The 19,187-nt window shown below is 42.9% G+C and overlaps 1 protein-coding gene across 9 annotated transcripts in view; it reads right to left on the minus strand.

The window, feature by feature from the left end:
- Positions 1-16,202, minus strand: part of stradb (STE20 related adaptor beta) — a 32,316-nt gene extending 16,114 nt beyond the window's left edge. Inside the window, exons 1-9 of one of the 9 annotated variants that reach the window (XM_041201141.1) lie at positions 16,154-16,185; positions 15,425-15,569; positions 12,379-12,538; positions 9,475-9,555; positions 7,180-7,276; positions 6,239-6,360; positions 3,919-4,027; positions 3,668-3,791; positions 870-1,041 (exon numbers count right to left, since the gene is read on the minus strand). In XM_041201141.1, the coding sequence (XP_041057075.1) occupies positions 870-1,041; positions 3,668-3,791; positions 3,919-4,027; positions 6,239-6,360; positions 7,180-7,276; positions 9,475-9,555; positions 12,379-12,390 (717 nt within the window). In that variant the 5' untranslated portion in view covers positions 12,391-12,538; positions 15,425-15,569; positions 16,154-16,185. The other 8 variants (XM_041201140.1, XM_041201142.1, XM_041201144.1 and 5 more) reach the window with 8 other exon arrangements.
- Between the last annotated feature and the right edge of the window lie 2,985 nt (positions 16,203-19,187).

Below are 19,187 nucleotides of genomic sequence, written 5' to 3' on the forward strand. Positions count from 1 at the left end.
GTCTACTCCTGTTCCTAATTCTTATGTTTACCAGCTAAACAGGCCACTGGCAGGCCTTCCAGGGGATCAGGACTTCGGGTGTGGGAAGTCTCTCCCACCAAGAGCTGCCAACCAGAGGCCGGTAGCTCTTTTGCTCAATTGTAGCTGAGGAGGTGACTACTGCCGGAATGACATTCACTGGAGGCCAAGGATCCCAGAGAGACCCACGCCAGAGATAAGTGATGATGGGAGGGGTTTCACAGGACAGGGGTTGCAGGGTATGTGCACCAAAGGCAGGGGGTAGGCTCTCGCAGGGCTACCCTCTTTTCTTTTTTGCCAGGTCCCTCGATCAAGGACCCCACCCTAGGAAGGCACATGCAATCTACACTGGTTTGCTTGTTGTGCTCCTGCGTGGTGACAGGCCCTCCTGCCACTAGTTTAAAACCAGCAGCAGCAGCAGGAAGGGGCCCCTAATTGGGCATTAATTGCCCACTTAATAGCCTTAATTGGCAGCAGGACAGGAAGGCCGTCCACGGACTTAATCAAGGTGGACACTGAAAGGTAGCAGAGTCTCATGGGAGACAACATAAATATCACCCATGGGGTTAAGAAATAAAAAGATCAGGCATGAGCTAATCAAAGGGAGGAACAAGTTGGAGGGAATGAATTACAAGTTCCTATACTTGTAAAATTTTAGTTTCAAGGAAGTAAAAAATTGCTTTTGTTACATAAAACCATTCATTCCGCTTGATGGGACAATTCCAAACACTACACTCTGGAAGTGTGATACAATAAAACTACTTGCAAAATAGAGTGCTCAATTAGATAAACCAGTTATTCTGCATTTATCACATTAGGTTAGTAGTCAAGAAAGCAAGCAGGCAACTAACCTGCTGGAGAACTTCAGGACTCAGCCAAGGCAAGACAGAAGCACTGAACTCTGGAAAATCATACACAACCTTCAGCCTTTGTCCATCTGTGACCATATTGCATAGACCATGCAGACCAGTGAGGTAAATGTGTCCCTCCCCAGATATAAGAATGTGTCTAGGTCTAACACACCTGTTGAAGAAAAAAAAAGTTTCAGAAACTGAAGTGCTCAGCTGATTGTATTTGGAAAAGTTTTCTGAAACAGCAGCACCGGGCATGAACTAACAACACCGATCAAAACTTGGGAGGTAGAATTGGTCTGGACCAATCTCTTGCACTTTTCAGCAGACTACTGTCTACACCAAATTGTCCCTTTAATTCTACTTCAGCAGAGATTTATTTTATTGACAGAAGCCAAAAGAAAATGACACAGGTATAATACAAGTAGAGAAAATTATTTTTTTTATTCTATTTGTGGGATGAGTGTGCGGCTGGCTAGGCCAGCATTTATTGTTCAACTCTTCTTGAACCGCTGTAGTCCAAGTGGTGTAGGTATACTCACAGTGCTCTTAAGAAGGGAGTTCCAGATATTTGACGCAGCGGCAGTGAAGGAATGGTGATATAGTTCCAAGTCAGGATGGTGTGTGGCTTGGAGGAGAACATGCAGGTGGTGGTGTTCTGCTGCTCTTGTCCTTCTAGGTGGTAAAGGTGGTGGGTTTGGAAGGTGCTGTTGAAGGACACTTGGTGAGTGCTGCAGTGCATCTTGTAGATGGTACACACTGCTGCCACTGTGTGTCAGTAGTGCAGGGAGTGAATGCTTAAGTTAGTGGATGGGATACTGATCAAGGAAACCACTTTACCCTGGATGGTGTCAAGCTTCTTGAGTGTTGTTGGAGTCGTACTCATGCTGGTAAGTGGACAGTATTCCAACTTGTGCCTTGTAGATGGTGGACAGGCTTTGGGAAGTCAGGAGGCAAGTTACTCACCACAGAATTCCCAGTATTTGACCTGCTCTTGTAGCCACAGTTTTTATCTGGCTGGTCCAATTAAGTTTCTGCTCCATGGTAACCCCCAGGATGTGGGGGATTCACCGATGGCAATGCCACTGAATGTCACTGGGAGATGGTTAGATTCTTTCTTGTTGGAGATGGTCATTGCCTGGCACTTGAGTGGCGTGAATGTTACTTGCCACTTATCAGCCCAAGCCCAAATGTTGCCCAGGCCTTGCAGCATATGGACAGACTGCTTCAGTATCTGAGGAGTCATGAATGGTACATCATGTGTAAACTCTGCTCTAGGAAGAGGGTTTTATTTGTACAAAATAGTTCTCATTCCCTTATCTCTACTTCCAATCAATTCTAATTCAGGCTTTTTCATTTAGGTACTAAGTGTTTTTTTCATTTTTTTAATTCATTCACGTGATCTGGGCTTTGCTGGCTGGGCCAGCATTTATTGCCCATTCCTAGTTGTCCTTAAGAAGGTGGCTGTGAGCTGCCTTCTTGAATCGCTGCAGTTCACGTCTAGATTTAAAACAGTATTAGCATTGTGTATTTATTAAATGGGCCAACAGCTGTCTTAAAATAAAATGTTAGAGGAGCCCATTGTGAACATGATGAATTGGTATGCTAACAACAACTAATAGGGCAATCAAATCCTTAAGTGAAAAGAAGTTCTTTCAGCATTGGGGTGGAAGCGCAGTGTTAGAACAATAAAAATATTTGACTGAGTCATCATAGACCTTAGATCTGTCTTAATGTACAGCCAAGGAAACAAACATTAAGCAAATACAATAGAATAGAGCAGATGCAGTTTAACCTTTTACAGCTGACGACCGCTCAAAAGTAGAAAGACAGTAGAGTTTACAGGTGCAACATTACAAAAATATGTGAATGCATGCTCACAGACACTGCATTATTTGCATTATGGGAGAGGAGCAATGCTTATACAGCTGGGGAAAAAAAAACTCGTTCTGTCCCTGGGTTATCAGAATTGACTTTAATAGGATAAAAGCAGATATCACTATCCCCATCCAAACTGAATGCCCTCCACGAGCTCACCATTCCCTATCTCTGCCATCTCCTCCAATTTTACAATCCCTGGAGGTCTTTGCATTCCTCCAATCTGGTCTTTTGCACATCCCTGATTTTTCACCATTCCACCATTGGCAGATGTGCCTTTAAGCACTTAGGCTCTAAGCTTTGCAACTCAATTTCTCTGCCTTTCCATCCTCTGCGCTCCTGAAAACCTCTCTCTTTGGCCAACCTTTTGGTCACCTGTCCTATTATTATCTTATGTGCCTTGGTGTCAAGTTCTATTCAATAACATGCCTGCAAACTACCTTAAGATGTTTTATTATGTAAAAGTTGCTATATAAATGCAAGCGTTGTTATATAAGCATTATAAAAGACCCTTGCCACACCTTTTAGGAGATAACTAGCACCATTTGCCTACTTGGATCGCTCTCCACAGGCTTCTCTTTGCAACTTGTATCGTACTTTTATAAAAAGTGGGTCTAGAGAACCACTAGAGCATTGGATTCACCTGTCAGGGCTATTTATATACCTGCCTCCAAGTGTCAACACAGTATCATGACACAGTTAATTCAGCCTCACTAATGCTCATGAGCACATGCTCAAAAATTAAAATAAGTTAAAGACCATCATGAGGTTGGACCTTCTCCAGAAAACATGCCTGTGAAAAGCATTACAATGTGATAGCCATGAGTGATGAGAAGTTTAAAGCTTTTTAAAAATATGGTGTGACTGGGCAGAAAGTTCATACAAAAATGATGACAGGTTGTCTTAAAATCTAGATTTACCTGTGAATGCATCCCATTTGATGAATATAATCCAGTGCCTTCAAGACTCCATAAAAAATATGCGCAATGAGACTTTCACTCATGCCTTGAGTAAAATACAACTTTAACAGGCTGCTGGCAGAACCTACACAAGGCCAGAAAGGCAAGCTCAGAAATTAATGTTTATTGATTGAATGTGGCTTTTAAGTGCAAATTGTAGAACACATGGCAGATCATAAGAGAGGAAGCTCTCTGTCCAGATGTTACCTTACCGTAAGCTGTGAATGCCATAATGACCCATAGCTCGCTGCCCTGTGCAAAAATAGCTCTGTGTGGCAGGATGTTTGGGTGCCGGAGAAATTGCCAGACAAGAAGCTCATTCTGAAAGGAAAGTGTAAATTTTCTGAAGTGTGGCACTGTGGCCATGGTCGAAGAAACATGTATAATGCACATTTTCCTACACATAGAAGCAGGCTACATTCTTCCTTCAACACGTCAGCAGTAATAGCTTTTCTTTGGCTGCTCTATTATAAAACTTACGGATCTCTGACTACAATGACTACATACAGTTCATGGCTCCACAAAGTCTCTAACTCATTAATTTATTGAGAAATTTGTTTGACAACATCATTTACTTGGTTTTAGCCCAAACAGCAATTAGTGTGCCACAACTGGCTTCAAGACTTCTTTACAATGGAAATAGTAGGGCAGGATGGTCAAACAGTTTTCACATCCTGATCACTATCCAGTAACTGCCTACTGGAAACCGCATGTGTTTGTGTGTGGGCATCAAATGTAAGCACCAAATAAGGGCACAGCATGTGCTCCAAGGTCAAATAAATCACCAATATTCATATGTGAGACTCAGCAAGGTATCAGTGGAGATAAAATTCTGCAATTATTTAGTGAACAATTGAATGTTGAAATGGGAGATTCAAGGATCTAGATGGGTGAACTAAGGTGAGGGGTCGGGGGGAAACAAATGGTGTTCATCACTGGTAACTATCTTGCCATTTAAAGTTTTGTACTCAAATGACCTTAAACAGCAACAATAATTTCCATTTATTTTGGGCTATTATGGTTGGAGGGTTGGGGTTGTCCTCCTTGGAACAATGGAGATTGAGGGGAGATTTGATAGAGGTGTATAAGATTATGGCAAATTTAGATAGAGTGCTCAAAGAAATGCTGCTCCTATTAGCTGATGGTGCAAGGATTAGGGGAGACTGATTTAAGGTTCTGGGCAAGAGATACAGTGGGCATGCAGGGGCAGAACATTTTTACACAATGGGTGATGACAACCTGGAACTGTATCCATGAAGGTGGTGATAGCAGAGATGATGAATGATTTCAAAAGAAATTGGATGGGCATTTGAGGGAAACAAACTTGCAGGGCTATGGGAATGAAGCAGGGTGAGGTGGGGGAAGATGGCATTGTTTGGATTGCTCTACAGAGTGCCACCATGGACTTGATGGGCTGATAGGCCTCTCTCTGCGCCGTGATGACTATGTATCAGAGGGTCACTGGCTTAAAGGAAGAGTGACCGGGGGGGTTGGGGGGGACGCGGCACAGTTCAGAGATGCACAACACAAAAATTGGCCATGTGGTTCATAGCAAGGAGGATAGCTGTAGACTGCAGGAAGATATCAATGGACTGGTCAGGTGGGCAGAAAAGTGCCAAATGGAATTCAACCCAGAGAAGTGTGAGGTGATGCATTTGGGGCAGTCAAACAAGGCAAAGGATTACACACTAAATGGCAGGATACTGAGAGGTGTAGAGGGAGTGAGGGACCTTGAGTGAATGTCCACAGATCCCTGAAGGTAGCAGGACAGGTTGATAAGGCAGTTGAAACAGCATATGGAATCCTTTCATTTATTAGTCGAGGCATAGAATATAAGAGCAGGGAGGTTATGCTGGAACTACATAAAACATTAGTTAGGCCACAACTTGAGTAGTGTGTGCAATTCTGGTCACCTCATTACAGAGAGGAAGTAATTACATTAGAGAGGTACAGAGGATATTTACAAGGATGCTGCCAGGACTGGAAAATTGCAGCTATGAGGGAAGATTACAGATAGGCTGGGGTCGTTCTCCTTGGAAGAGAGGAGGTTGAGGGGAGATTGGATTGAGATATACAAAATTGTAAGGGGCCTTGATAGAGTGGACAGGAAAGGCCTATTTTCTTTAGCAGAGAGGTCAGTGACTGGGGGACATAGATTTAAAGTAATTGGTAGAAAGGTTAGGGGGATGATGAGAAAAAAAGATTTTTCACCCAGAGAGTTGTGGGGTCTGGAACTCAATGCCAGAAAGGGTAGTGGAGGCGGAAGCCCTCAATTCATTTAAAAGTTGTCCGGATATGCACCTCAGGTGCCGTAACCTGCAGAGCTAGGACCACATGCTGCAAAATGGGATTCAGTTTGGTTTTCAGCTGGTGCAAACACAATGGGCCAAATGGCTTCTTTCTGTGCTGTAAACTTTCTATGATTCTAATCTATGCAACCATTTAGTAAGTTTTAAAAGATAGGAGCTCATTTAACCAGTATTTTGTACATTTAAAAAGTACTATTTATCTTAGCATTTCTACTATACTGACCTGTAGAGAGGCCAGATTTTCTTCAGAACAGGTGTCCATATTAGTGCGTCTCACAACCACCATTTTACCTGATGGGATGTGTTTAGCCAGATGCACCGTGGTTAGATTACTAAAACTTTTTCCTAACAGACAAAATAAAAATATCAAGATACGATAATCAAACTCTTAGTTTCCATTGTCACAGTTAAACCAGAGGCAAAACATTCTGCACGGGCAGGAAATGTAAAAATTTTGTGGTTACAAGGGTTGAACTAACGGACACTGCCATATTTCCATTTGTCCAGTACAAAGGAAGTAAGATCAACTATTACAACGTAAGCGACTGGAACACCCTGTGTTAATACTCATTGTAGGAGCAGCTACCGTTGAGAGGTTTGGATTCACATACTTATGTCACTTTAGCAAAATGCCACATGACAAGGGATCTTTGGCTTAGTTCCAGAGACTAGCAGGTTAACAGTCTAGTGGAGTACCAACAGAGTGCTGCACTGTCAGCGGCATCGCCTTTAATGTCCCTTTTGGGACATTAAATCAAGGCCTCATGCAAAGGAAAGCTGGGGAGTTCACACCTGTATCCTGGTCAATAGTTATCCTTCAACCACATCACTAAAAACAGCTGATCTGATCATTATCTCCTTGGTGTTTCTGGGGTACCAGTGTTACCCCGCCTCACCCTACTTCCTATAGACTGAATATATGGAATTCTTGCCCAGAGATCACTTTGAGCCCATAAACTATGCCAAAAGGGAACTGCTTTAAAAAAGAGAAATATTGAAGGGTTTGGGGAGCCAACACGAGAGTGAGATTAGACAAGGTAGCTTGAAGAAAAAAACTAGTACAGATTAACTGGGCCAAATGGCCTGTTTCTATGATGAATCATTGGGTGTTACAAGTTTCGACCACTAGGTGATGTCAGGAACAAATTTACTAAGTGTTTTTACCTAGTTCAGATAGAAGCTCATAGTGACTAGCACCGGCAGCATACATCATGTTAGCATCTCGCAGAGGGCTCTTTGAATACACTGAAACCTCATTGCTCTGTGTTTGGAGGAAAACACATATTACTGGGTCAGTTTGTGCTCAAGACAGGAAGGAGAAGAACAGTGCAGAGAGTCAAATATTATTCTTATATGTATTGTATCGACAACGTTAAACACTTCCAGGTAAGCTTTGGTGCTAGGCAGATGAGGGGGAACAAGAAAAAAAAGCGTTTAAATTGCATAGTGATCCTTGAATTAACCAAATTTGTAAATTACACTGTATTCAAGACACTTATGGCTGAAATTTCCTAGTCCACCAAAGAGGGGGTTAGGAGGCAGGGCTGGAGGCAAAGTTGGAAAATACCTCTTCGGTTGGCAATACAATGTGTTCCTGCCTCCAAGCATCCTCACCGAGGCAGTTAGGGAACATTGATGGCACCGCTGGAATTACCCGACAGCAGACCACACCCCCACTGAGTCCGGAAGACAACAGGAGGCAGCCTCTTGACGGCAGGCCGGAGGACATCAAAACCGCCACTCAATCATCTGCTGGGATTCAATGGCCACAATCTTAGCCGCAAGCTGTCGCATGGATGGATTCCCCCTCCATGCTGATGGCCTGACAGCTGTGGCCGATTTTTAATTTGGCCAATGCTGGACAGAGTGCCTCCATTTTCAGGCACCCCAGCATTCTCCTGCCTGCATCAGTAGCACTCACTTCTTGCAGTGGGATTGCTGGCCAGGCATCATGGTTGGCCCTCCTTGGCCCTGGTCTGTTCGCTGTCCTTCATCGGACAGGGTTCTTGTAGGTGGCTTCTCAATTGGCTGCCAGGGGAAGATTGCGATTGGCATCCCACCACAGCTACTTCTAGGTTCTTGATCCAGAATTGAGGTTGCCATCAGTGACCCAACCAGGAAAATTCAATCCTTAGTCACTTAGTCCTGACAAAAAACCTAAAACATTAATTCCAATAATTGCCACAGACATCATAGGAACACAGATATAGGAGAAGGCCATTGATCTCCTCAAGCCTGCTCTGCCGTTCAGTAAGATCTTAGCTGATATGCAACATCACTCAATGCATATCCCTTAATAATTTTGGCTGATAAAAAACTATCAATTACAGTTTTAAAAATTAATTGATCTAGCTTCAGTTGCCTTTTGTGAAAGGGAGTTCCAAACTTTTACCACCCTTAGTGTGAAGAAGTGTTTCCTAATGTCATTCCTGAAAGGGTTTGGCTCTAACTTTGAGATGATATTCCCTAGTCTTAGTTGTTTCTCCCAATCCACCCTATCTGTTCCCACTAATACCTTTAAAACTTTGAACAAGTAACCCTATAGCCTTCTAAATTCCGGGGAATACAAAAATAGTTTGATAAATTGCTCCTCATAACTCAATCCTTAAAGTCTAAGTATCTTTCTGGTAAATTTACTCTAAATTCCCTTCAAGGCCAATATATCTTCCCTAAGATGAGGTAGCAGTCCCACTGTCAGTACTCCAGGTGTAATGTAAACAACCCTAGGGCATGCCACCCAGTACATCCCTTCAGCACTGATTCGGACATTCCCATTATCCCTACTCTCAGTCTCCTGTCACTCAGCCAATTTTCTCACCAGGTCAATCACATCTTCTATTCCACAAACTTCAACCTTACCTAACACCTCTTAAGGAGGACGTCATTAAATGCCATCTGGAAGACCATTTAAATAACATCCATAGACATTCCCCTGTTCACTAACTTAATCACCTCTTCAAAAAAAAAAATCAGGTTTGTCAAAAAAATCATGCTGGTTCTTTCCAATCAGCTGAAAATTTTCACGGGCTTCTGACAGTTCTGTTCATTTATTTGAATGGTAGTCCTCCCAAACCATCTGTGCTCTGTCTAAGCAATATTTTACATCCATGTTCAAAAGGAAGATAACCTGCCCCATAACGTTTCGCATTACAAAGAATGTGATTCTTCTCAATGCACAGCATTCCTCTTGCCTGTGTCTCTTTCTCATAATACATGTTATACATACACACAAGAATAGACAGCTTAAACTGGAATCCCTTCCGGATCGTTGGAGAGTCATAAGCACTGAAACTGCTTTCTTATCCAACATGCACTCAAAGATTCACTACAAAATTATTTTGCTAAAACAGCAGGCTAGGAAATGCTTTCATCAAATGAAAAGACAAATCCCTCCCACCACTACCACTTGTATGCCTACTTCTCCTGCAGCACTAACAGCATATCAAAACGCCAACCTACCAGATGCAGACGGTCTATGCCATCTACCTGGCTTCCAGCATCAATTGATTCTACTTCTGTCCCAGAAAGGCAGGAACAGGCCTTAAGAGAAAAAAATGCAAAGTTAAACAATTTGCATTTATATACCTTTAACATAATATCAAAGAGTAATTAAAACATAGATGAGGGGCAGGAGGTGAATAAAATTTGAAGGTGAATTTCTGATGTTCCAGACGATCAAGCATGAGAGTCAAACCTACAGATATTTGAGGGCAACTCTCCAATCAGGATCAGAGAGAGACATGCAGAGACAATTTGGCCCAACTAGCCTGTAGCAGTGTTTCAGCTCCACATAAGCTTCCTCAATCCTACTTCTTCCAATCTGAACACTCCCATCACTTTCTTTTCTTCTTTTACCTGAAATATTCTTATGAACTTCCCCCATCTCTTGATCCATTTTATTATTTTGCCACATTTGCATGTCTTTCTCTCTGATGAGCTACCTTTTCTCCATTCCCCAGGCAGGTATTCCTTTCCCAACTTCTGCCCAATAAGTGTTTATGTATGATATTTCATGCTGGCTTTAACTGTCTTTTATATCTCTCCAGAGACCCTGGAGAGTTGTGCAAAAAGAATTTACACAACTGATATCAGAAACGAGACGTTATAAGTGTCAGGAAAATGTGAACAGGCTGGGGCTTTCCCCCTTCCCCCTCTCCCCAGAGGGCTTTCAAATTATGAAGTGGAAGATTCCTTTGTCTTTTCTCTTTTATTCCAGGTCCCTTTTGAGTGCCAAATCTTGGCGCTGTTGCCAGCCTAGTCCACTTCAGTCTCTTTCCCACAACTTCTACAGTCTGAGGAAGCTATTCTCATGCTAATGCAAGCAGCATTTACTCTCCCTCCTTGAAATGGGAGTGAAACTGCTGATTGTTTATTGCAATTACAAGACAGTGGTGTTGAGCGATGGTGCACAGCATCTATGAGTCACAGAATTTTGACATCACAGAAGGCCATTCAGCCCATCGTGTCTGCACTGGCTCTCCAAGTGAGCATTATGACCTAGTGCCATTGCCCTGCCTTTCCCCCGTACCCTTGCACATTGTTTCTATTCAAATAATCATCTAATTCCCTCTTGAATGCCTAGATTGAACCTGCCTCCACCACACTTCCAGGCAGTGCATTCCAGACCCAAACCACTCGCTGTGTAATAAGTTTTTTTCTCACACCACATTTGCTTCTTTGCACATCACTTTAAATCTGTGTCCTCTCGTTCTTGATCCTTTTACGTGTGGGAACAGCTTCTCCTTATCTACTCTGTCCAGCCCTCTCATGATTTTGAGCACCTCTATCAAATCTCCTCTTAGCCTTTTTCTCTCAAAGGAGAACAGTCCCACCCTCTCCAATCTATCCTCATAGCTGAAGTTTCTCAGCCCCGGAACCATTCTTGTAAACCTCTTCTGCACTCCCTCCAATATGTTCACATTCTTCCTATAACGTGGCACCCAGAACTGTACACAATAGTCCAGCTGAGGTCCAAATTCAGCACAGCCTCCATGCTCTTGTATGCTATGCCCCTAGTAATACTGCCCAGGATACTATATACTTTATTAACTGCTCTTTCCATCTGCCCTACCACCTTCAATGATCTATGCACATATACACCCAAGTCTTTCTGCTCCTGCACCCCCTTAAAATAAGGGGTGAAATTTTGAAATGTTCTTCCATGTTCTTCCTATCAACTGCATCACCTCACACTTCTCTGCATTGAACTTCATCTGTCACCTATCTGCCCACTCCACCAACTTGCCTACGTGCTCTTGAAGTTCCACACCATTCTCCTTGCAGTTCACAACACTCCCAAGCTTCGTATCATCCACAAACTTTGAAATTGTTCCCTGCACACCAAGATCTAGATCATTAATATACATCAGGAAAAGCAAGGGTCCCAATACCAACCCCTGGGGAACTCCACTACAAACCTTCCTCCAGCCTGAAAAATATCCATTGGTCATTACTTTGTGCTTCCTATTCTTCAGCCAATTTTTTTTCCACATTGCTACTGACCCTTTCATTCCATAAGCAATAACTTTTCTCACAAGTCTGTTGTATGGCACTCTATCAAATGCCTTTTGAAATTCCATGTACGCCACATCAACAGCATTGCCCTATTGTCCTTTTCTATTACCTCTACAAAAAACTCCAGCCAGTTAGTTAAACACGATTTCCCCTTTAGAAATCCACACTGGCTCTTCATTATCAGCCCATATTTTAACATGTGACTACTAATTCTATCCCGAATAATTGTTTCTGGAATCTTGTCCACCACTGAAGTTAAACTGACTGGTCTGTAATTGCTGGGCTTATCCTTACAACCTTTTTTGAACAAGGACATAATGTTTGCAATTCTGCAGTCCTCTGGCACCACCCCAGAGTCTAGGGAAGACTGAAAGATTATGGCCAGTGCCCCTGCAATTTATGAGGGGCCGGTGTTGCAAATTCTGACACATGGACCAACAGGGTGGTTCTGCATATTGTTTTCTCTCTCTCTCTGTCAGGCAATCGTGGAGAGGAACTGATCAAAGAAGAGGGGAGGAAACAGGAGTTACCTCCCCACATGTCTCCCATTGACAAGCTACACAACACCATTGGCTGAGATCTGGGAACAGGTCCTTCAGCCATGGATAAAGACAAAAAAAAAAATCAGATAAGCTGCAGCACAACTACCAAATTATCACTATCATGAAACCTAATTCACCTAATTTATTTCCTGGTGTGTTATCTATTTCTCCAGTGTTGAGGAAATTTTGTACTCCACACCCAGTTAATGTGGTGAGCAACTTGTACAAGCACTGTTACCTGTTCAGGTAAGCGGGACTGGTGTTTGCATTAAAAAGGTATTTTTGTAACAACTGTGGGTTGACTTACCAATAAAGGCATGGAAGCTCCCGATACACTCGGTAACTCATATGAGCACAGCAATCCTGAAAACGGGAAGCAAACGTGAAGGATGGCCCTCTGCTTTCTCCAGCTGTAGTTCAAGCACAATCCAATATGACGGATGCAAGGAAGATACTTCTGCAGTTCTCTGTAAAAAAATATACAATGCTGTTAATATTTTGATCCACCCTTCCTTCAATTTGAGTGTCATGTGAAATCAAACAGCCATAGCAATAAAATGGATAAAGAAAATAGGAAAGAAAAACAATCCTACATGGATTTTAAGCAGCAACAGATACCAGAGTGAACTTAAAGGGGAGGTAACTCTTTCGGCAAGTAACATTATTACATACTAACCCAAAGGGTACTTCTTTGAGGTGTTTGTTTTGCTTTGTTTACAGCATTCCATAACACCTTGGATACATTCATTTGTTGATGTACTACACACAGTAGCACAAAGCAAGAATCATTTTTTATAGAATAAAAAGTAAAATAATGCAGATGCTGGGGATCTAAAATAAAAACAGAAAAGTAAAGTTCTGGAAAAACTCAGCAGGTCTGGGAACATCTGTGGAGAGAAAAACAGTTAACAGTTTGAGTTCATCCAAAACTTTAATGTCCATACCTTAACTTCTGGATATCTATCAACATTGGCTCTCAGTCTGGCAAAACATCAATTTTAAATTTCTCAACTTTGCGCTTAATTAAATCCCTCTGTGGCCTCGTCCCTTTCCACCTCTCCAACTCCTCTAGCCCTTCTAGAACTCCCCATTCCTCCATTACTGGCTTCTTGTTTAAACCCTCACCATTTTCAACCCACCACTGGTGCCCATCCGTTCAACTATTTAGGTTCTAAGCACTGGAATTACCTCCCTAAATCTCCGACCTCTTTATCCAAGTGTCTCCATGCAACCTTTGGCTCAGTCATTTTTTGCCCATTACATTCTGTGAAGCACTTTGGGATGTTTCACTCCAGTAAACATGCAACAGAAATGTAAGTTTTCCTTGTATTACCAATCTGGGCAGGAACTCCAGCAGACTGATTTTGCCCTAGGTTCCCAATGTAGGTCACTCAGTATAGACCACAGATTAAACCTGCTACTTTCCTAGCCTGTATAATTTAGTGCCACTAACACCCAAGCACTGATGGATTTTTCCACTGAACCAAAAATGGTACACATTACTATAAAATAAATGACGGTGGACTCCTTGTTATTTAAGTAAGTCAAAGCTATAAATGATGGTTTCTGTGGGTCCTCTCATGACTGAAGAGCCCAACGAAAGATTGGCATGGATGTTCGCAGAACTGAGTCCACGCTGTCACTGTTGGTGCTTAGGAGACCTTCTGCAGCTGCATCACCTCTGGTCAGGTTGAATGCTGCATGTTTGGCATAGATGGTTCTCAAAGCACGCTGAACCAAGTTTCAGTGCTTGCCTCCACATTGGCCAGTCAGCTAAAATTTACACATTCCCGCCCCAAGAGGTGGTCTGTATTGCAGAAGTTTGTAAAGCATTTTTTTTTTTAAAAGGGTGCACTTGTATCATTTGCACTAACCACCTTGATGTCATTGGCACAGACAGTTCCCCATAGGAGTTGTACTTGGAGATTCTGTCGTCTTTCATGCAGGAAACAAGGCCTGCCCATCTAAGCTGAACTTTCTGAAGGGTGGTCAACATGCTGTCAAGCCCCACATGTGATTCCGTCCTGCCATTAAATTCTCATGATGGCTTTCAGGTGCCTTTGTGGAAGCATTCCAGAGCATTGATGTGGCACCTATGGCAAACCCAGGATACTGCGCCATACAGCAGGGTGGGAAGGTCAACCGTCTGGTAGAGTTTGACTTTCGTCTTCAGCTTATTCCTATACTGCTTTCAGACACCATCATGGAGTCGGTCATAGGCCAAACTTGTTTCTGGGTATATGACTCCATCAATAGGCAAGCTTAGCGAGCGCACTGACAAGATATGAGAATTTTTCTACCTTGAGACTGTGCCATCAAAAGTTATGTCTGGTGCTTCATGGTGTGTGCCTGGTACTGGCTAAAATATCAGCTCAGCATTTCCATGACAGGGGTTGAGACCAAAGTTTTTGGCAGCACTCAAGAATTTGTTTATATGGTCTGGATATCTTCCTTGCTGTGGGCAGCTAAGGTACAGTCACATGCATACAGAAGCTCTCTGATTACTGCCTCTGACTTTGGTGGAGGCATGCAATCTGGAGAGATTGAAAAGCTTCCCTGAAGGCATGGTAGGTCTCTGGTGTCTTCCTTGAGCATTGCAGCGAAGAGTCAGGAAACCATTGCACATCCTTGCTTTACACCACTGATTATTGCAAAGGCATGACATCTCACCACAGGCACAATCACATCCAATCATACATTAAGTACAGAGTTTTGACAAACTTGCTCTGCAAGCTAGGATGTCCGAGCAAGTGCCATGGGCCAGGTTGGCTCATAATGTCAAAAGCTTTAATTAGAACATTTATAAATCCTGGTGGTGTCTTCTGCACTTTTCTTGTAGTTGTCCTGCTGCAAACATATCAGCTGTCCTAAAATACACTGTGATTCCTGGAGGACATCATGTATGAGGTTGTCTAGCAGATGGTTTAATTGGATCTGTCCTGCGAATGAGAGAAGACCAAGTCCTCAGTAGTTATCTCATGCTTTTTGAATCCTTTCTGCTTCCAGATGCTGACTATATCAGCTTCCTCGAGATCCTGTGGAATTTTTTTCTGATCCCAGGTACGCTTGAAGATGGCTGTAAGTTTAACAAGCTCCGTACTATTATGCTTCCAAATCTCTGCTGGTATGCCGTTTAACATAAATACAAGTCTATAGAAAGCTAATTTTATCATGGAAATTATTTGCTAACATAATTTAAACTGGTACCAAAAAGTGAATGTAATATTATGCATACTGTGGTCCTGCATGTCTAGACTTTACAACTGTATGTTAATAAAGATCCAAGCTGTTGAAATTTGATGTGTTGTTAGCAAAACATAAATTAATATTGGTGTGGTATTAAGGGCACTCACTAGATGTATTGCATCATTTGCAAAGAATGTGAAAGATATCCAAAAAAATGATCAGTACTTCTGCTTCTCAACAAACTGGATTCTTGAAAACGAAATAAATTTCTCCTTCCATCCTTCCAACACTTCTAACAGCCAATCAAAGGCACTGTAAAAATAGTAATAAAAATAATACTAAACCATCAATTCAACAAAAATAAGTCACCTCGCTCACTCCACACAATTAAGTGGTGTAAGGACATTTAAGTCAACAAACCTGCACCAATGCAAAAAGTTGGCACCTTGCACTGGTTGATTGTGGATACAAGCAAGGTGGGCTTTTTGTTTCCTAATTTTACAAAAAAAGGACGCTTCTCACAGATTCTAATGATCCAAGCAAGGCATTGAAAGCACAGGCAACCCCCCCCCCCCCCCAAACCCCAAATAAAATAAACCCTAGCATGGAGAGATGCCCCCCACCTCTCTCTCTCTAAGGTCAGGGTTTTATGAGTTCCCCCTCTATGTACCGGCCGGGTTGCCTGTATTACTCCGGGACCTCAGTGAAGGGGCCCTTGCCTTCAGCAGCCCGGGACCGGCCGGTCACTTGGAGACCAGGAGGAGCTCCGACACCCGCCGAGTTCTACACCATCCCCACATCCCGCTCCACTCTCCAAATGTTTTCCTGCTCCTCCCCGACTCCATAAACCGACATCTTCAACCCATCTCCTTCTCACTCGGTTGCGTCTCTCTCACCTGGACGCGAAGGTGGGGAGGAGAGAAAAGCTTAAGACCCCGCCCACTTCTTCCGATATGACAAAGCTCCACCCCCTTCTCCCGCTCATAAACAGCGGAGCGCCTCAAACCTCGCGAGAACATGGCCGTCCCTCTCATTCAGCTGCCTCTCTCGTCTTCACGGGGTGGGCGGTGGCGGGGGGCGGTTGGAGGAAGAGGGCAAGATTACGCTAACTTCTTGTGACGTCACCACTCCAACCTCTTCTCCCCTCATTAACAACTGAGCCCTTCAAACCTCGCGAGAACGCGCTCCACCGCAAAGCCCTTTCCCTCAGCCGCTCCGCCAGTCTGTTGCCCCAGTCTCGCCACGCAGCCCCTCCCCCTCCGCGCATGAGCCGCGTCCGTTAGATTTTGAACTGAGTTTGAATGTTTCCGATCGTTGATGTGCCCATTTTGTAGTGAATCACTGAAGGAGCCATTGTGAATCAACTGGACACACCATCAGTGTTTCCCCCCTTTGCCCTGCTTCCTTATTCCCCTTGATTTTTAAAAAGGGGAACATACAATAAGTTCTCAAATTAAGACAAAATTACCATGGGAAACTTGTCTAGTTTCCCTTTGCACCGCCCCCTCCCCCCAATCACCAATTTAAGAAATGTGAGCTTAATTTGGCAATCTGTCCCATGAAACCTGCTCCACCATTCAACAAGATCATAGCTAATTTTCCCACCTTAATGCAACCCCCACCCCCACCGCGCTCCCAATTCCATAACATGATGTAAAAAAAAAAAATTGTAGGAATGGACCATTCAGCCCATCGAACCTGCTCCACCACTCAATGCAATCATGGCTGATCATCTGCCTCAACTCCACTTTCCCACCCACACCCCCATATCCCTCGATTTCCTGAGAGACCAAAATTCTGCCTATCCCAGCCTTAAATGTTTTCAAAGATGGAGCATCCACAAACCTCTGGGGTAGAGAATTCCAAAGTTTCACAACCCTTTGAATGAAGAAATGTCTCCTCATCTCAGTCCTAAATGATTGACCCCTTGTTCTAGATTCCCACCAATCTTGTGAACCTTTGCTATACTGCTTCCAAGGGAAGTATATCCATCCTTAGCTATGGACACCAAAACTGCATACTGTACTCCATATGTGATCTCACCAAAACCCTAAACAATTGTAGCAAGACTTCCTTATTCTTTTACACTGTAACTCCTACCGCCTACCGAAAAGGTATCAGGAAGGGTTGCGCATGTGCATTCGCCGCACACTACAGCATGCAACAGTCGGCTTTGTGCAGTTGTGTCTGAGTTCATTGGCATCTTGTATTTATTAAATGGACTAATAGCTGTCTTAAAATAAAACAATCGTTTTAAACCAATAGAATCCCAAAATATTCTGTTCCTGGGTTAACAGAATTGGCTTTATTTGGATAATGCAGATATCACTCTCTCCCAATACAAATTGAATGCCCTCCATGATCTCACCGCTCCCAATCTCTGTGACATACTCTAGTTTTACAATCTTCTGAGATCTTTGTGCTCCCCCAATCTGGTCTCTTGCACATCCCACTCTACCATTGGCAGATGTGCCTTGAACTGTCTAGGCTCCAAACAATGTAAACTTAAAGGTAAATGTAAAGTGCAGAGGTTTTTTAGCACTTCAATCAGCACCTTTCGGTGCTGATAAAGTCTTTCGTAGGAGAACACTGCTGGGTCCCCTTCCATCCTCATTGCTTCCCCTCACCTACTCCCTTTCATCCCATTCCTCCCTCTCACCTTTTTCCTCCCATGCACTATGCCATATATTTACATGGTTATAAAAGTTTTCAGGAGTTTTGAAAATCACTTCAAACTTTATTACAATGTTAAAAGTTGTTCCAAGAGGTCCATTAAACACTGCTCACCCCTCTATCCCTCACTGAACTTATGGCTTTTTGATGTTCCTGTTAATTTTGCTCAATGCTGCCATCCTATTGAATCCCTCCATGTATGTACTAAGGTATATAGGATGGTGTTACATCACTTTAATCACCAAGATATAGAAATGGATTTGAGGAGATGATCATCCACTTTTTAATTCATTCATCCTGAGAAAAAATATCTGTCATTCAAACAAGTGACATTTTACTTGAGCAAAAAACCCACTGGCAGAATTGAGGAAGTCATTGCTGAACTTCATGTAAACCTGAGGTGCTTAGACTTTTAACACAATCTGTGCAACATTAATGACAAAGTAAAACATAATCTTACGAGAGGGAAATCATGACAAATTTGTTAGATTTCAGGCTTGGGTTGTGTGTGTGTTTGTTTGTGAGTGGTTATGACAGTGCCCAGCAGAGGGAGATTGCTGAGGGTGAGGCTGTAAACTTGATTGATGCTGGAACATAAGTAGATAACGGCATGAATCCAGAATATTTTATCATAATCTCAATTGTGCATTAATACAGTCCCTCGCATTGTCAGATTCAATAACTCCAATAGGCCAGTGCCTCTAATGACATCATTGTACTCTGTATAATTTTTTTTTTATTTGTTCATAGGATGTGGGCATCACTGGCTGGGCCAGTATTTATTGCCCATCCCTAATTGCCCTTGTTAAGAGGGTATTTAAGAGCCAACCACATTGCTGTGGGTCTGGAGTCACAAGTAGGCCAGACCAGGTAAGGACAGCAGATTTTCTTCCCTAAAGATTGGAAAATGCAATGGGCTGAATGGCCTTCTTCAGTGTCTGGGTTGTAATTTGTATGGTTCTACAGAGTTTCCTGTTTGGATGTATCTAATGTGCAATCGTTAGTCCATTAAACTTTCACTTTTCTTTCACCATCTATAAGGTTTCCAGGAGTCAAGAGATACAGGACAGGATTTTCCACTTCTGTGCTCATCAGACCACAGTTTTTCCTTGATTTACCTCAATGGATGGAAAATCTTTGAGTAGGGATGGGGTTTGGCGATGACATAATTCCCACCAGATTATTCTGGGACTCATTCTCCGAATGGGAGGACATACTGAGTGCAGTCCACACTGCTCAGTGTTTGGAACTCTGTTT

This window comes from Carcharodon carcharias, chromosome 12, assembly GCF_017639515.1.
Source record: "Carcharodon carcharias isolate sCarCar2 chromosome 12, sCarCar2.pri, whole genome shotgun sequence".
Classification (NCBI taxonomy): Eukaryota; Metazoa; Chordata; class Chondrichthyes; order Lamniformes; family Lamnidae; genus Carcharodon; species Carcharodon carcharias.